The following is a 20,243-nucleotide window of genomic DNA, read 5'->3' on the forward strand; positions in this document are numbered from 1 at the left end:
TGTGATGTGCTATCCTGTGACTCTCAACAGATAATACACATGTGCGTCTGAGTCACTTCACCGAGTACAATTATTCTTTGTTAGTTATGTATATTCTGGCACAGCGGTTCTGCCTTTTGAAAAAAACGTTATTTGTATATTTCTATAATGTTCTGCAGGCTCCAGTTACGACAGTGAAATCACTGCTGACAAGGCCTATGGCACTAAGGATAGTAGGTGGTTGAGCCCTCTGTCCATAAAGTGGTACAGGAGCGCAGAAGTTGTGTTCAGACTGTGCGGATATCTGAACGTAATAATGATCAAGCAAAATGGAGCCGCCAGCTTTTTTGTAATGACTGCAAACAGAATTTGCACCAAAAAGTAGGAAAGTAGCAGCTAGAGAAGGGTCGTCATGTAACAAGGAATTGTTGGCGGTGTAGCTCAGACCCTCTACGAAGTTGTTATGCTGTAATTTCTAAATCCAATACCCCAATGCCCCAGATACCGGGCACTGATGTCCCAACTTTTGCAGAGTTGGTAGGGGCTCAATTCAGAATTTGGTGGAGTGCAACATCTGCCATTTAGAAACCAATGCTCTCTTAATACGATGAATGGGACATCCTCCACTTTTTGGTGGATGTCCTTTATCTGCTTAACTTTAAATAAGAACTCAAGTCCTCGTTTAGTTTCTGAACTTTATCTGTGAAATCATAACACATTTGCTTCTCAAAATCTGCCTTGGCATAAGAAGCTTCATTTTGAATATTTGTTCCTGTATGTCTCACATATGGTTCCATCTTGTGACCCACTCATCATTAAGTGGTATTTTGGAATTTTGTATGCAGGTATGATGTAAATGCAAGACCAATATTGCATGGAGCAAGCATGTTCAAGACCTTAGGAAAAAATTGAGCCAGTGCACTTTGTAGCACAATTTAACAAATACGTTGCCTAAATGCTAACTATTTTCTATATATTTCAATGCTTATTTAAGAGTCTACAAAGTACATCCAACTTATTCTAAGGGGTTTCGCACTAAAATAACTCTTTGGAAAAATGAGACAGAGTAGTGCATTTTAAAGAGAAATGTTCCAAACCGTTGCTAAACAGCTATAGTTTTTGCCCTATTCTGAGAAGAAAGTCATAAAAGATGCCAATACTCTACATTCTGCTACACTACCTAGGAAACATATCTCTCTCCATCAAAAAATCATGTTTCTATCAGAAGATTGGCCACAATGTGCTGGTAATAAACACTATTACCACCAATAAAAGCAAATATTTATATCACAGAAAAAGCAGAACCTAATATGTTTGACCACTGTTACGCCAGAAGGATTAAAGTGATAGTTGGTATTGAAGAACAACTTTAATCAGTGTTAAATACTGCACCAGGAGATGTAACGCCCATCTTTGCTCATGGGCATCTAAAATTACTACAGGAGACTACAGGGTCGGTAAAAATTATTTCCACAGGACCCTCTTTTGTAAATATGTGTTTTGGCATCTAAAATTACTACCATTAGTGTGGTAGAAAATGATATCAGCCTGGCGTCCTGTGTGGTGGTTGCGGATGGTAGGTATAACCAGCATTAATCATAAAGCCCACCGAGTTTGAAGGTAGGAGACTAGGAAGAAGTCACTCACAATGACCTTTCCTGCAGATGGCCCATGCGCACAGCTCCCAAAGAATGCAAACAAGTTTCTATGTTTTTCTTCCAATCCTCGGGGGCCTTAGTGGCTGTCCTGGTGGCTCTGGTTTCTTCCTAATATCACATGCTGACAAGCTAGCAGTCAATGATAATGAAATGCTGTGTTAAAAACATTTGATTAGTGCTTTCACATCCTTTACATCATCACGCAATACAAAAGAATTTGACACCCTCTACAGTTCTGGGATTTTCATTGACAGGAGCCAAAATCTTCTTTTGATATTGTAATTGATTGTGCTTGTAGTGTTTGTAGATGAGTCATACTGGTTAGAAGCAAAGATGGAGTAAGAAACTATATTTCAAACTATATTTGAACAATACTCATAAAGTATTGTTCAGGGATGGATTACATTGGATAGTGGACACCTGGAACCTGTTGTGGATTTTTGGGGAGGAATTAAGCGCATGGATGCTTTTGATAGTTTATATGTGCTTCACTGCTTTGTAGAACTGTGTGGAGGGGACAGGCTGGTCACAACACATTATTGCATATATGTTGCTTAAGGACGAGACTCATGGCCTTTGTATGCCCTGACAGTGTAGTCACTCACTTAAGAAAATGGCACTTCACCTAGACCTTGCCTACATCAGTAATGTAAGTGGAGGAAATGCTGTATATATTTGGTGAAGCAAAGTTCACTATTAACACGAGTCATTCATGTCCTTGTCTAGTCATAAAATGACCCATTTACAAGTTTGGACAACTGCTGAGATTGAGTAATTATTCTTTACTTGATCTCATTACCTACAATGCTGGTATTCACCTGAGTCTGTTTCATTTTTCCATTTAGGTTAATAAATGATCTTGGTTTATGCAACTGTTTCACATAGGAATTGAGGAGCTGTCATATATTGGGTAAAATATCTGTTGTCATACATTATAAGGATATTGCAAGTCACTAACGAGTTCCCGGACAACATGGAGGAACGAGGCTGAAGTCAAGTTCCCTTATGAGGTATGAAACTCTGAGGTAACTTGCAATATTATTTTAACTTATTGCAGAGGTTATTTAATTCCTAATAATATGTAGTCACATCATCAACCTTTCCACAAGCTGCTTAAATTCATGGTGTCTGTCTCTTTAGAACGGTGTGAACATGAAGAATAAAAGTGGAACCTGTAGCATGAAACTGAATACATCAAAAAGCAATTAGTAATCTGTAGCTAAAATATATTAGAATTAGTTTAATCTAAATCGTGTTAAAAAATGCTTTAGCTTAGAATGTGACATGCAGAGTCTATATTTCCTGCAAAGACCTACAGTGTACAAAAAGTTTCCATAAATATCTCTTATCTGTTAAAAACTTTTCTTTTAAAAACCTATATAAAAATATAATGAAAAGCCAGTTCTCGTTTTGGTTATTTAAACTGCAGCTGTAACTATGCTATGTGACCTGTCTTTCACCCTGAATGCTGGCTCTGCCAGGAGTCATTATGACATCACAACTCAACTCAGCTGTAAATATTACAGTTGAGTAGCTCCATCGTTTCGTTATTACAGATGATTAGAGACATCACACCTCGATGGTAGTTGGTAATTAGGAATCATAAAAAACTGGATATTTAGACATTCACAAAGTTATTAACTTTTTAGGGAAGGTACAACTTAAACCTGCCTGGTCACGAATCCTACATTTAGAAAGGGACATAGGAATGGCAATGGCAACAATTTAAATGATCACTCATATTTAAATAAAGCAGAGCCAGATGAAAAATATCTCTGAGTAAGATCATACCCTTTTCTAACTACCTGTATTCTTACAGGGCAAAACGTATTCCCATTCCAAATGTCCCTCCATCTTTGCAGTGTGAAACCATTGCTCTTTTAAAATGTCCACTATATTAACATTGAGTTGAAATTGTCGGGGTAATACCTATACAATAGCAATCCTTTAATTAACCCTACCACTTCCCATCCCTGAAACCTTAAATCCCTGACCTACCCTCTAATGCTACACTTCACCAACGCCAAAAACCCCTTCCCTAAACCTTAAAAGCCCCTTACTATTCCTTGACACTACCAATCCCTGAACCCAACCAACCCCTCACTACCCCATAACGTTATCCTTACCTGTACCTTAAAAAAACTAAATACCCTTTTAAGCTACCAATTCCTGAACCACAAAAAAACCCAAATGTACTTAATGCTACTCTTTCTTGAACCCTAAAAGCCCCTTACTATTTCTTAACACTGCCGATGTATCAACCTAAAAGTCCCGTACTTACTGTTATTGCAACCCTTTCCTGAACCTTAATAACATGTTGTACCCCATTAACACTGCCATTCTGTGAAACTTTAAACCTTTCACCCCTTCAACCTTTCACCCTTTATGCAACCTTTCCTGGACCCTAAAAACCCTAACTATAATGTAATGCTACCATTCTCTACACTCTAAAACTCCTTTGTTAATCTCTTAACTCTACCATTCAATGCACACTTAATACCCCTCACTACTCCTTAATGCTGTCCTTCCCTGAACCTAAAAACCCTTAACTTCACCTTATTGCTACCCGTCCCGAAATCTTAAAATACTCTTACTATGTGGGTCCCTTGCTCACTTGGCCACTGGATTCAAGATAGCCTGGCTGATGAGGGTTATGAACCCAAAACCGGTCCCAGGATGCTTGTGTGCGATCCAGGGAAGACATGGCTTGGCAGTTCGGGCTGGACTGTTCCCATGAGGCACAGGGTCAGACTGATTTGCATATGGCCATGTCTGAACTGGGGTGGTGGAGTGAGCTAAAGAATGGTGATGGATTAAACACAGATCAGTTGACTGGGGGTGAGTGTTTGATTTGCTCAAATGATCCGTCCATCATTCCCTTTGGTATCCGCGATAGCATTCCAGCAGAATTGTAAAAGGAATTTGATTTGCAACTTATTCCTCATTTGTTTAAACTTTTTACCTTTTTTAGTTCTACTGGATCAACTTCAACTTCAGGTTCCTTTACTGAAGTGTTGATTGTAGTTATACCTAAACCTAACAAAGACTCAACACTTGTATCAAATGATCGCCTTATTTCCTAAATAAATTAGGATTATAAACTATATGCCAAAATACTTGCAACCAGACTAACCTCCGTTTTGGATTCCCTTATCCATCTTGATCAATCTGGTTTCATGAAAAATAGATATTCTGTCAATATCACAAGAACTTTATTACATGCTATCGAACAGGGGTCTACTTTATCCTTAACATCTGGAGTACTTGCATTGAATCTTGAAAAAGTGTTTGACAAAGTTCATTGGCAATTTCTATTTCATATTCTAGCAGCATTTAATTTTGGTGATTTTTTTATCCGTATGATATCTGCTCTTTACTCTGTCCCAACTGATTGTATATTTATTAATGATCAAATTTCGAATCAAATTTTTCTTTTTAGAAGTACATGACAAGGTTGTCCAATGTCTCATTGCTATTTCTTCTTCTTATTGAACCTCTGCTTGTTTACATTAGAAAATGTAATGATTTTGCTGGTATTAATATTAATGAGGTCATTATTAAAACATTAGCGTATGCAGATAATGTACTTTTATTTATTATCAATCCTAAATTCTTACTTCCTCCTTTATTATATATTATCTCATCATATTCCTTAATTTCTGGTCATACCTTAAACAACAACAAAAACAGATTTTTCTTTAAATCCTCACTGTACCTCAGATATGTTACCCATAAAAGAAATAATTTGGCAAAGAGATCTGATCAAATACCTTGGCATTTTGTTCTCTTCATCTATGTAAAAAACAATAACATTAAATTGTGAATCTCTTTTAAATTACATTAAAGATACAATATCTAAATGGTCATCACTTCACCTTTTATGGTGGCCGAAAATGGACTCAATAAAAATGACTATAGCACCAATAATTTTTTTTATTTCCTAGCTATGATTCCTAGTCAATTTCCTATGAAGTTTTATAAAATTGCTGAGCAACATCATTCTAAGTTTCTTTGGAATAATAACTTCTTCGCCGCAGCGGACATTCCGCCGCGGTGCTTAAAAAATTGACGCGTGCAAGGTATGGAAGGCCCCCGGCCGTCCTACGCACACGGCCACTGTGACGTCGGACTGCCGGGGACCCTCCGACTTATCAAAGAATATAAAGCACCTCGTATTGGCTATAAAAAACAAAAAATGGCAAAGTGTAATGGAGGATTTGATTCACCAGATATTTTAAATTATTATAAAGCATTTATCTTACAACAAAGCTCTCTTTGGTTTAATCAATCCCACCTGATTAATCCACCTACATGGCTTCTTATAGAAAAAAAGTCTGGTAACTCCGTTTCCATTGTCTACCTAGTTAACCATGTCTAACAAGTCATTATTATTTCCTAAGTCTATTATTTTGAAATCCACAAAACTAATATTAAACGATTTTCACTAACTCTTTCAATCAACTATTTAAAATACTGTAGACATGTACTTATGGTACAATCCATGCCTAAAACTTTCTCAAAATGTTAAATTTTGGCATTCATGGATTAAGGCTGCCATTTTTTACCTCAAAGATATTTACCATAATAATACTGTTATATCGTATGATGTATTACAGGCAAAATTTCACTTACCATCTTCTGATTTCCTCAAATATGAACTTTAATATAATTCTATATTAGATTTCTCTCCTAATAATATTCCTTCAAATATAAAGTCAGATTTAACAATTTATGTTCAAACTGTATCCTCTTTGTCTCATGCTGTTTCATTAATGTATAAGAAGCTGAATGCATTTCAAGGTAACAATATTGATAAGATGTCAACGTTTTGGAATAATAAACTCTTGACTACTTTCTCCTATGATACATGGAAAAAAACATGTTTGAATAATATATCAGGGTGGTTACCTGTATCACTGTACCAAGCAAATTCTTATATTCTGTTGAACTGCTTATGGTCCCCCTTAAAGTTATTTCAGGCTAAGCTACTTCCGAGTTCAAATTGTTGGCATTGTAACTCACATATTGGTTTGTTAAAGCATATGCTTTTTTGAATGTACATCGGTTTTAAAAGTTTGGAATGAAGTTTGGGATGTTATACAAAAAATACTCGATATCTCTGATGAACCTTCATTTAATTTGTTGATATGCAAATCTTTTGCTCTTTCTCAGGAACTCTCTGACCTAGAATGTAAACTTTTTAATTTTCTGTTGTCAACTGCTCTAAAGTCTGTTACAACGTGTTGGAAGAACGTCTCATTAATATCTGTTCATGTTTGGTGGTCATGGATTATTTTCACTAGAAGAGGTGCCAATTTATCTTTGACTGGTATTACTCACAGCTGCAACTCTTCATTCATTTTGGAAACTGATGGATCATTATTTATCTTCTTAGCTATATCCTCTTCTATTTATTCCCTTATATTATACGTTGCACATGTTCTAACTTATAGTAGCTCTACTCAAATTGCTTTTTACAATGTTTATGCTTGTTCCTATCCCTTCCTTTTTATTTTTATGATTATTAATTATATATTACATTGTACCTGTTTTATATTCAATTACTGTTCTTCATTGATATGTTTCTTATATGGGTACTTTATATAGTACTCTTTTTTATAGTGTCACTGTTTATTATAAAATTTAATATACTATTTTGAACACAGACAAAATGAGACATGACGCATAAATGGATATTTGAGTTTTCATTATTACATTTCAGATGTAGTTTTTAAGCATCATTGTTAGACCTGGCATCTTTGGCGTGGTTTCCCCTGTCTTTTTGCCTCTGCCTCCTGTATTTTCGACGCTGTGCTGGATTTCGTTTTTGCTGGTTTAGATGCTTTGGGCACTTTGCCACTGCTGATCAGTGTTGAAGTGCAAGTGCTCCCTGTGTAAAGTGTTATTGTGATTGGTTATCCATGATTGGCATATTTGTGTCACCAAGAAGTCCCTAGTAAAGTGCACTGAGTGTGCCAGGGCTGGTGATAACAAATGCTACTAGTGGGCCTGCAGCACTGATTGTGCCACCCACATGAGTAGCCCTAAAATGGTGTCTCAGGCCTGTCGCCACAGTACCTGTGTACAGTCTGTGAACTGCCATGTCCTTCTGGTCAGTGTCCCCACTGACCAGGAGGCCTAACCCTTCCTTTTCTGTGCACATTGGTCACCCCTATGGAAGGCCCAAGGTACCCCTTGGGCAGGGTGCAGTGTATGTGAAAGGTAGAGCATGTACTAGTGCAGGTGACATGGTCTGGTAGTGAGTGACAGCCATTTTCGTTTTTCACTATTGTAAGGCTACCTTGCCGATAGGCTTTCATGGGGAATGCTGGCTACAGTGGCTACCAGCATATCTTCCCATAGGAGCAAGGTAGGACATAAAAGTCTGGTATCCCTGATCTCAGAATTTAATAACACATCTTTTAGGAAAGGTGGTTTTTAAATCCTGTGTTTGAGAACAGCACTTTTAGAAAGTGGCTGTTCTCTTGTCTGACCTTTCTGTGTGCCTTGGCCTGTTTGTGATCTGACTGTCTGGTTTGTGAGTGACAGGGGCTGGGTGGCTCCCAGAGGCTGAGTGGGCCATCCCTAGGCTGAATAGCTCCATCTGCATCTAGAGTGGTGTGAGGGGGTAGCACCTGGGCCTGAATAGGGCTGTGCCTGCCTTCCACAATGCTGGCTCCACCTCCTGCTGGGTGGCTGATGACCCTGCCCCTCTCTCTGAAAGGAAAGGAGAGGCCAGGAAAACAAAGTGCTCAAGGAACACCCAGAACTGGTTCAGACCGGGCTCAGAGCCCTCCTGCACAAAGGGAACAAAGACTTTTAGGGGTATAAGTATAGGACTCCAGACTACAGAAAATTGTATCATCCTGGAATCAAGAAGGAACCTCTGCCAAGGAGAAATCTGGAAGACTGAAGAAGGAAGACTGCTGTTGCTTTGCTGGCCTGACCTGCAGTTGTTTTGCTGTCAATGAGAGGGGAAGGCCTTGCTGTGTCCCCTTGCTTGAAGGAATCTCCAAGGGCCTTAAGAAGAGCTGGCTCCCTGTTAAGAAGTCCCAGGAAACAAAAGGGACTTCACCCCCAGCTTCCCTGAACTCTGCTGAGAGAGTTCTCTCCTTCCTAGAGAAGCTGGAAACCAAGATTTTAAAGACTTTCTGCAAGTTTTAACACATTGCTCGCTTGCGGAGCGCATCCACGTCAGTGCGAGGAAATTCCCGCCGCCGCGAAGGCGAGATCATCGCAGCGCCTCTTGCCACTGCCAGAGTCATCGCATCCTTCGCTTGCGGGACGCACCAGTCCGGTGCGGGAAGATTACCATTGCTGTGAGTATCTTCGCAGGGCCTGTCGTCACTGGGTGAGATCGTCGCACTGCTTGCTTGCGGACCGCATCACGACGCTGCGAGATTCGTCGCAGAGCCATCGCATCGAGGGGCCGCGAAAGGAGAAGATCGACGCTGAGCCGCGCATCATCGCCGCACCGGAGATCATCGCCGCCCCGAAGATTCTCGCATCGTACCTTTTGCGAGCTGCTTCCACCGAAACCTGTGCACCGGAATCCATGCAAGGTATCGCATCCCTCCCCATACAGACCGGAGTCATCTCAACATGCCCGCTGCATTCCAGTGGGGTTGTCACAATGCCTCCCCAGGGTCTATGGAGTGAAGCATCGCTTGCTTTTCACCGCTACAGCTTTCACTTGGAACTTTTGTCCCATCTAAAGGTACTGTTGGCTAAAACGTGATGCAACTGTGGATTATGTTAACGCAGCCTTAAGAACTCATTTGAAACCATATTCTTGAACTGTGTATGTTTGATTTTTGTCGTTTTGGTCTTGTGCAGTTTAGATTAAATACCTTTATTTTTCTAAACTGTTGGGGAGTCAGTTTGTGGTGTTTTCACTGTGTTACTGTGTTGGTACAAATACTTAGCACATTGCCTTTAATAAGCCTGACTGCTCGTGCCAAGCTACCAAGGGGGTGAGCAGGGGTTATCTAAAGAGTGTATCCTCCTTACCCTGACTAGAAGCAAGGGTCCCTATTTGGACAGTGGTATCTACCTCTGCCAACTAGAGACCCCCAGTTCTAACAATCATTAAAGGATAACATAACAGGGGATTGGTGTGTTGACTGGCTGTACGTACTTTAACATGTCTAATTTAATTCTGCTTGGAAAATGAAAGTCAGGGAGCTCAGACAATACATAAACAAAACATTTTGCCAGTTATGTTCTCGCCCTTTAGAGCTCCGTATGTGACCTTTAGCGAACTTGTAATGTTGCAGTTGATACCTTCTGAGTTACAAACTGTCTGTGTGTAAATACGAAGAGGCAGAGGGAAGTACCATTGTGTCACCACAGCTAAATAACTGCAAAATCAGGAAGAAAGATGCTGAGTACAAGTTCCACATCCTGCCCACTAAACCACATTGTGCCATTCCAGAGTAATTCTCTCAGGGGTTCACTCTGGTATTCAGTTCGCTTAGCAAAATGGAGTTTGAGTTTGACAAAATAATGAACATAACTGGAATCTTACTGCATCTCTAGGACAGAAGCCAGGTGAATGATGTGACCAATCAGCATCCACAGCCCAACAGAAAAGCATCAAGGATAGATCAGTGAGTTCAGCTCTTGCTGCTAAAATCGAGTGTGCAACACACACTTTTAGCAGAGCCAAACCAGCACACTTCATATTGATAAATCGATTACCACCTGAGATGGTAAAGGTGACAGATGCCAGTTAGGTTGCTGCAACGTAAACACAACTACAGCAGGAAACGTAACTTATAAAAAGGCAAGTCATCATTGTAATGCTTTGTAAAAAGACAAAGGAAGCCTACATAAAGTCTTGCATGGCATGTACATAAATGAAAGGAAAGTAAAATATGTTTGTTACAATCAGTGGAGAGGGTTGAAATGGTAAACATGCATTTGGTGCTTTTGTGTAACCTGCAATTTTTAATGTTCTTAAATGTGAAACGGTCCAAACTAGAGTAAAACATAAACTATGTTTGACACAATACATTATGAATTTGTTTACCTGCTTTGTAATTGAACACAGTTTTTGAGCCAGTATATTTCAGATAAGGTCCTGTTGTTTGTCACAACCTCTGCAGTTAATTCTGAAAAAGTAACAAAAAAACACAACCTATTTAAAAAATATGCCACATGACTGCAAGCTACCTTGAATATGCTGGCGGTGCAGTTCTGTCCAACCACCATAGACAAGTGAACTACTCTGCTGGTGTCGCTGAACATGATGGGCGGATTTTAATAATTTATTGGCAAAACTAGGTACATTACTCCTCCAATGTGTTGCAGAATCATCCTCTCCTAGTGCTGCTGCACCTGTTTGGATTTACAAGCCATAAGTATCTTGTCACTGCCAAACATTTTTCTTCCTTTCACTGGAGTGTGGGACTAAGCAAGGCAACCACAGAATAGCAGGATGTGAGGGACGGAGCATTCCTCTTTACAATCTTGTATTTGGTTTTACCACTGTCAAGCTTTATTTTGTCATTGTGCTTATGTCTGTAAGTAACATTAGTTAAAAGCCAATAGTACATTTCCTCTGTGACAGTGAGACTCATATCCCACCCCCACAGGGCAAGCTTCCTTTTGGGCCCTCTAGGAACCGTCCATAACCAATTAACCAACCCACAAAGGACACCACAGACCTTCCTTGGTCTGAGAACGGCCACAATGTATTACATTATTTTCAAGCTGGGAGATACATTTTTCATGAAAGCATTGGTCATTACTATGTTCCAGGAATGCACATATCTTATATATCGACGTTTCTCACAATAACCATTTGGTGATCATCAATCCACTTACAGTTGTAAAATTCTGGCATCATAACATGTCAAATCATCTTAGATTCATAAGTCATTTATTGGTTGACCACGAGTAGCTTCTATTAGTCCTCTTGAGACATCACTTTTTGTCTGCCCACTTTGTACAGGATGTCGTGGCATTGAGGCCAGGTCCGCCCTGCACTGAACATTTCTTGGCCCTCTGTTTGCCCTCGAGTGTCCCTGCCATGAGACCAAGGACCTTGGTTAGGCATTTTCTCTTTCTGGCCTTCTGTGTTGTCATTTTTGGCAATATTAGCTGTCACCTGCAATGCTGCTGGTGGTTGAAATGTCACAGCCTAAGAAAACCCTATTATCGCGAGTGTACCTACAATGTTCAGTAAAAACATATCGATCCCAACCTTGGCTCGGTGAACTCTGTCATCGACGTAGTAACCTGGCATCTTGAGGTTAAAGAGGCCATGCCTGACAAATTCCCAGCCCATGCCCCTGCAAAATATACTCATTTAGATATTAAGCTTCCTCCTGGACCTCTCCACCATGCTATGGTCCACCGCCCCTCCATTTAAATCTCCCTATCACCTCAGAACACAGTACATCATTGGGATGGAGCAATCGGGAGATGGCTGTCAGATCTGCCTTCATAATTTCTAAAGGTTTCTTGTGCTCTTGCTCCATGAGGTAATTGCCGCCTAGTTGTACCATGATGGCTTTGGGTTATTCCAGTGTCTGAGGCGCCTCCTAGTCTTTTGGCAGACCTGCCCATCAACACAACCATGGTGCTATGCATGCCTCCAAGCACTAGCACCTTGCTGTGCCCTTGTGATGTAGGAGTGGCCTAGCATCCAAACCATCCGTCTTCTGGCTTCGACCTATGTGACAAGGAAATTTGTCTTGGATTAGTTACTGTCTGGTCTGGTGTAGGCCCTGAGAGTGTGTGTTTGATTGATCCACTCAGCCCCAGGCAGCATGCTGCCGCTGTCGTGGCTGCCCGACACGGAAGGATCGTGACCCAAAAAACTCAGACATGAAACCAGTCCATGCTAATGCCATACGCATTATGGAACTGAACTGGAACTTGCTGAGATACATTCCATCAAGGTGCATGAACAATGGTGGACCACCTATGGTCTGTCCCACAGATAAAGATAAGTCAGGAATATGGGGCAAAATGACAGGGATGCCAGGCAATCTAGCCAAGCAAGTTTGGCCTTTTGCTCCTGGTCAGTCTACTGCATGAGGTGGAGCACCATGTATCTTTCCCCCATTTACACATCTGTAGCCGCAGGCATGTATTCCCCAGGTTGGCCTTGGAGAGGGCCACTAGTGTACTGATTCTGTAGGCAACAAAAAATGCTAAAGAGAAGACTGGCCTGTATAGGCCCATTTCCCTGGGCACAATGCAAATGTGGGTAGCTTGTGCAGTAGCTCCCTTAGTCTGGTAAAATCAATGGGCTGTGGTTCTGTAATTCTCAAACCTGACTCCATTTTAGTCTTGCCCTCACATAGGCCTGTGAAGTAGGCCCAACGAACAAGTGGCCTGGCCTTCTGAGTTCGTGCATATATTAACTTGGGTTTTTCTGACTCTGAATGAACTGCAGAGAGAGTGACCCTTTTCACCTGAAACCGACCTTTTGCAGAACCAGTTTCACTAGCTGATGGTTGTCTGAAATTGGCAATCACTGTTCAGGACCTCGTTAACCTTTAGTTTCCTTGCACATATCTTATCCTAATCAGCATCTAAATTGTTTCTTTCCTTACGACTTTTCATTACATGGGTAGTGCTTTCAATTATGGGTTTGTCCGGCTTGTGGAAATTGAATTTGGGACAGTCCTAATAATTAACTTTTGGGTTGGGTTACTGTAAATTGGGTTTTTGTTAATGTGATACTCAGTTAGAAAATGTGTCCTATTGGTCAGAATTTGGTGCAGTGGGTGTACATTTATAATGATAATATTGTGTATAAAAGGTGAAGTCTTGCTCTATGAAAATTGAGCAGTTTCTTGAGTTGTACACCGTGTTGTTTTGCTGGGATTTCTGCTACTAGCTGCAGCTAATAAATTTGATCTCTGACGCCACCTAGAAGTATTTCGTGTCTCTGTATACCAAGGCAAGGGAACCCAGAGGACTTCGGGCGTGTCCCTGGCGCCGCTGGGTACTTGAAATCCCAGTTCTTCAGGGCTGACTTTTGTCTTTGCATTTTGCCTGACTGCGATCCCATCCTTGCATAGCTGTGTGGCAGTAGAAAGAACTGGTCGGGCCTCCCCTCTGTACAGTTTGGAATAATAACCCATGGCGCTTAGGTGGGTCTGATCCCAAGCTTCAGATTTTCCACTAGTTAATGCAGAGTGTGGAAATTTCTCCACCTTGCCATTGTTGACGCCCTTTGTGTGGTATTAATCTGTCACTCTCTGGAAGTGCCTCCAGCAATTATGTGTTGGTGGGTTTTAGCAAAAGAGTCTTGTCATCAAGGACTGCCGGGTCAGTTCCACAACATCACACAAGTTGACAGGAAACAGTGTCATCTTCTCCTCCACCCATGGTGCCAACTGGTGCCAACTGGCAGAACCGTGCCCATTGAAAACGGAGAGTGTATCCGTGACTCAATTATCGCATTCCGGCACATGTCTGGAACTTATCGCTGTGTTTGCACTCAGCTGGCAGGCCACTTAGCATCACAACAGGAGCAAGACTTTAGGGCATCTTTAGGGCAACTAGTTGCGCCCATGTTTACTGCTTGTACCACCGTATGGCCATCTGACCGTAGTGCCACCTGCTTGTTGGCCAGCTTTTCTTCCCATTACAAGAATACCACCATGATTGAGAAAAATCAGTGCTATGTTTTTTGTCAAGCCTCTCTCATGCCACTTGTCTGACACAGAGTTGAGCACCAGGATGAGCACAAAATGGCCCCTTCCACATCTTTAAAAAGTTTCAATTTCTCTGCTGACACACAAGCGTCCCATTTAAGCTGGTGAAGAAAACTTGCCAATGCAGGTGGTCTCATTTGACCCTGACCATTATCATCTCATGACTCTATGGTGCTTCTGAGAGACGCCCCTTGTCAGCCATGCTAATTGCTTAGCGAATGTTCTTCCCAACATCCCGTTGGGAAGAACATTCGCTAAGCAATTAGCATGGCTGATAAGGGGCGTCTCTCAGAAGCGCCATAGAGTCATGAGAGGATGATGGTCAGGGTCAAATCTAGGGGCAAAGTTGAGTTTGCCCATTAGCTGCTGAATCTCACCTCGGGCCACCTTTTTCACTAATCCCAAGATACACATGAAATTGGTACTGGTTTGTCATGATGTGAACATAAGTTAGCTTTACACATAAATTGATGAGATTTATTATGTATTTTATTGTAGTATTCCCCTGAAGAAGGTACAATTACCGTAATGCATTGGGAATCAGGTTGTATGCAATTCATGATGTAATGAATCAAGAAAAGAACCATTTGCAAAAGAAAAGAAAAGAAAAATAAAGAAGAAATTACGAAGAATTGTTTGCGAATTGCTTGTGGAAATATATTGTTTTGTTTGAAATAACATGTTCACACAAAAGTGAAAGAATAATTTTACATGCAAGATTATGCTGGTTAAAATTCATCTGATTACATGTTAGCAAATATTTAAAATTTAGCACCTTTGGGGCAAGTGTATAGTACGTCTCTTTACAAACAGGTTCTGTTTGGTATAGTGGAGTATGATATAACCGACAGGAGCCAGTCGGTGTGCAGGGACAGCACCAGGATTACAAACAAAAGAATTTTTTGTATAAGATTGTCAAACCAGTTTGGTTTCAAAAAGTAAGGAGTGCAGGATATTTATTATTTTTAGCATACATGGTGTTGCTCTGCCAGTGAAATGAAATGGCCCAGCAGGGTGGTCTATTGTGTTGAACCAGTCTCCCCCCATAAAGAGAGAGTCACCAAGATAGTGAAACCTCCTTTCTTAGGGGTATCTTTCTCCAGTGCCTACTCTTAGAAGGTGATAAAAGCCTCAAAGTATGCGCAGGAAAAAGCACAGCCCATGAAAAGGCACCTATCGTTATTGAAGGATCCATCCAACTGGAAGCCAAGCAGGTAATAACTTTTCAGGTGTACCGGGAAAAGTCAGAAGGTGAACTCAACTTCTGCTTTGGTCATTAAGGCTCCTTTATCCACATCCCTCAGCATATCCACTGCTTCAACCAGTATAGCATATGATACCAAACATTGATCTTGGTCCAGCTTATCGTTCACTGACTCTCCCTCTCTGTAGGACAGTTGATGTATGAGCCTAAACTGGCCGGGCTCTTTTTTGGGGATGACTCTCAACAAAGAGACTATGAATTCTCCAACACTTGTTCTTGAAGTGGGAGTGGCCCAGTTCAAGCTCTTTGGCCACTTTGCGCCTTGTGACCTCGTGATTTTCCGAGACCTTCTTGAGTTTGCTACAGAAGCATTGTACCTGTGGACTCTTGTAGGGAATGGGAAAGCTTTTTGTAAGCCCTCCGCTGGTAACTGAACACCAACCTGTTTGTGATACTGATTGAGTAACAGAATGAGACATCTAACCTGTACGGGGGTGGATGCTATTTCTTTTTCCTCCGTCACACCCCCTCCCTCCATGTGTAGTCACTATGCTATTTTTTGGGGGGAGTCCGTCTTGTAACTGCCCCCTTTTCCCTTTCTGCAATGACTGATGGGGTGGGAACCCCCACAACTGCTACATGTATGTCTAGATTTGCAGGCTTGTCCCCACGTGCAGTCTCCCTTTCAAATTACCAGCAGGTCGTAGGTTGGGACTTTGTGAACTTCCCTTTTAAGTACTGCTTACCTTCGCTCCCTTGTTGGTACCACTCTGCTTTCTTCCTGTTTCCATACGAGTGAAATGCCAGTTAGTTCGGTTGAACTTCTTCACTTGCAGAGACATGTGATGAGTAAAGCCTGTAACAACCTGATGATCCCAATATATGAGAGGCCATGTTTGCATCTTTGCACTGAAGTCCTCGTCAAATCTCAACCAGGCCTCGCACTAATACTTGTGGTGCGTCTCATGGACCTTCTGCGTATATAGAAACAGTGCTGTTGTGCTATGTTGGAATTTCTCAACAAATACAAATGCTAGTGTGCGGTATGAGTGCAGCCAGTTGTCTATGGACCTCCTGATTCTTGGCTTGTGCCTTTCCCTTCTATCCTCATCCTTTTTCTCTAGGTCTAGAGCCATATGCTTGTCTTCGAGCGTAGAGTGTATGTTAATGAACTCTGTTCATCAGATCCTCTCTATTCCAGCTAGGGGGACAATGATTTGCTAGTCCCATCTTGGACGCAATTATGGGCAGATCCCCTGATGATGGCCTAATGCATTCGCTGGCTGGCTCGCCATTAGCTGTGCCATGTGAGGTACGCCCTCCCCTCCCCCGAGCAGCTGTCTGTTCAGCCACTGCTATCTGGGTGTTGTGGGTTCCTACTGTGTGGTTGTCCTTATGGTGGACCTCCTGTCAGGGCCAGACAGGGAAACCAAAGCAGCCCCTGTATGTTTTGTTAGACCAGCCCCAATACGTGGCATGGTGAGTGCAACGAGCGAGCCTGAACACTACCAAGGGTGACTCCTGGGGGTTCTCTCCTCAAGAAAATGTGGGGACAATGGTGCATTCTGCAACACATTTGCCATTATGTTTCCAGTTGTATTAGCTTTTAAATCATAATAAATGATGAACCCACTATGCACCAGCATACAACAATCTTTGTTGGAGCTTTTCAATGATTCTGTCACTATCACCCTCCGACAAGGGCCTCTCATCTCTTCATAGCCCCTCTCTCACATGTATTTTATCTGTTTTATAGCACCTCTCAACCCAGTGTAGGGTATTTGAGTACTTTATATCACACACACATACAAATACAATGACTCATAGGTGTGTAAATCACTGTATAGAAAATGTTACATCAGGCAAAGGGGGCTAGAAGGTTTAGGATTCGCTTCATCCAGAAGCAGAAACCCAGGATACAGACCATAACACAGTGCTGGAGATTGACTTTAATAAAAATAATGTATTTCAACCCAAACAAACCTTTAGCGCAACATCAGAATGATGTAGACCTGGGAAGAAAACATAACTGTCTAACCTGTACCATGCAGTCTGCATGCATCAATTTGATGGCAGCTAATAGCTCACACTGCTAGATTAAAATGATAACTTATGAACTGCACAGTAACAAAATAATCTCTGTGACAAAAACAGTAACCCACTGAACTATACACATGAAAAACTGTGTTTTGATATGACTGCTGCACGTTCTTTGCAGCAGGCACATTAACCCTCTGTGCTACATAGATGAGTCAAAGCTGTCACTAGACAAAACTCCCATCTCTCTCCAGCAGGTGCATTATTCACCACAGTTATCTTGACACTTTTATTGTTAACCAAAAATTTCTGAATATACAAGAACTTTGCAGTGCTTTTAAGGCTGCTACATTGCTACAAAGCCGGCCCCCATTACCAAAACAGGCCCCTCACCCTTCCAGCCTCCTGGGGAAAACGCCTGATGCGTGGTATGGCCAGTCCAGCCTTGTCTCCTGTTGTTTTGCAGCTGCTTTCTCCAGGCCCTCTTTCTGGCTGGTGTTGGAGGCCTAGGACCTGCTCCAGTAGCCAATTGATTCTACGCTGGCCTTCCACCTCTTTTACCTGCTTGACCAGCAGGTTCAAGTGCTTCCTGCTGGGTGCAGTCAGTCCTCCCATGCTGTGCACTCGCCGGCCGCCCCTTTAAGCCCCTAGGTTCAGCAGACGCTCATCACTTTCCTACCTCCTTGCAATTTCCCTTTCTGAAACGGGTGAGTTTAAAGAGAATCCTTTTCTGCGCCTGCTCCTTGCTGCCCGTGTTCACCCCCATTGGGTGCTGCCATACTCCGGTAGTCCTTGGCGCTCAGTCCTCGCTCATTCCAGGAGTCAAGAACTCGGCTGCTGACGCACTTTCACGTTTTCATTGGCAGCGGTTCCGAGAGGCTTGGCCGAGAGCGAGGGAGGAGATGACACCTTTCCCGGCTCAGCTCTGGCACCTGCTGCGGTGGCGCAGCGCATTAGAGAGCTAGGAGAGATGTCGCTGGCACCCCGGACTATGAGGAGATATCAGACTTGCGTGAAAACATTTTGTGGCATCATGGGCCCTTAGGAGCAGGAGGATTCCCTACAGATTGCCAAAGTGCAAGCATTCATGATTTGGGCGAAAGATGAGGGGAAGAGCCACTCGTGGATGGCGGGTCACCTGTCGGCCATCGGGCATCATGCCAGGCTGTTAGGTCAGAAGGACCCCACCACATTATTTACGACCAGGGCAGCGCTCAAAGGTTGGGCAAGAGTGATGCCTAAATCAGTAGACCAAAGGGCCCCCATTGATTATGAGACATTGAAGAACATGATAGACGCCCTTCCCAAGGTCACCCACTCTGCCTACGAAGCATCCCTATTCGCAGTGACATTCAGCTTAGCGTTTTTTGGAGCCTTTAGAATAGGGGAGTTGGTGGCCCGCTCCAAGAAAGAGATGAACTCTAGGGCCCTCTTGATGCAGGATGTGCGACTTACAGCTGAATCAGTAGAGATTTACTTACGATTCTCGAAGACAGACCAGGCAGGCAGGGGTAGGAACATCTCATTAAATCGCCTGGGCAACGACAGCTACTGCCCGGTGGCCCTGCTAGCCGCCTTCCTGGCTGGCCGCCCATGTACAGAAGGGCTGCTATTGATACATTTAGACGGCTCCCCGGTTACTAAATACCATGTGGAGCATGTAATGCAAGGGTGCCTATTCTTGGCTGGCTATACAACAAAAGGGGCCAAATTCAGCTCCCACTCTTTTAGAATAGAGGCGGCAACCACAGCCTACAAGGAAGGTCTGCCAGCCGAGGCAATTAAGAGGGTAGGGCGGTGGGACTCCAATTGCTTCAAAAGATATGTTAGACCAGTTAGTGCAATAGCCCCTCTTAGCAGAAGTGAGGTAGGGAACGTGTAAGCAAAGAGAAAATATGTTTACGTATGCCACGGTTACGTGGCCCCTTTTTTGGTTTGTAGTGCAATGTGAATTATAGACTACATTTGCCACGCTTTGGTGGTTGTTTTACTGTGCAGTGCCTTGAAGTGTTCAAATAAACTATAACCTTGCAACACATAGTGTTTTACTGCAGGCACAGAGGTGTGGGTGTTGGGGCACTCTTACGTCACAAGACTGGCGAGATGGGTGAATGCGAACACGTGGAAGCATGGCTTCACCAACACTAGTATATCATGATTTGGCCTCCCGGGAATGCACTGGCATGCACTCTTAGCGATGCTGCGTAAGACAATGAGGGAGAATAGACGACTGCCAGACATCTTGGTGGTGCATTTAGGGGGGAATGATCTGGTAACATTAGGCAAGAGACGACTATTAGATGCGATGAGGAAGGATTTGAGCATCTTGAGCAGTGAGCTGGGACCATGCAGCATATGGTGGTCGGAAATAACTCCCAGACCTATATGGCATGGAGCGATCTCGCAGGAGGCCCTGGAAGTTACCCGCAGGCGTGTAAACGCAGCTATGCGTAAATTTGCAGATATGCGAGGGCGGGGTTTCATCAGGCATGGCCTACTGCACGCGAAATCCATTGGTTGCTGGGAATCTGACGGGGTGCATTTGTCCAAAGTAGGCATGGCAATATTCCTACTAGATTTAGGAGAGGCACTGGAAACAGCAGGATGCAAGTAGAGGAAATAGGGGGCTAGGTAGTGGGGGCTCTGGGCGCAGCGGGTGCCACGCCCAGGGCTGTGGAAGAGGTACAA

General features: G+C 42.6%; 1 protein-coding gene across 1 annotated transcript in view; it reads right to left on the reverse strand.

Moving 5' to 3' along the window:
• Nucleotides 1–20,243, reverse strand: part of PLXNC1 (plexin C1) — a 510,673-nt gene that overhangs the window by 298,915 nt on the left and 191,515 nt on the right. Inside the window, exon 7 of the mRNA XM_078676006.1 lies at nt 10,669–10,750. Coding sequence (XP_078532132.1) covers nt 10,669–10,750 — 82 coding nt within the window. The remainder of the gene's footprint in view (nt 1–10,668; nt 10,751–20,243) is intronic.

This window comes from Lissotriton helveticus, chromosome 1_1, assembly GCF_964261635.1.
Source record: "Lissotriton helveticus chromosome 1_1, aLisHel1.1, whole genome shotgun sequence".
NCBI classification, from domain to species: Eukaryota; Metazoa; Chordata; class Amphibia; order Caudata; family Salamandridae; genus Lissotriton; species Lissotriton helveticus.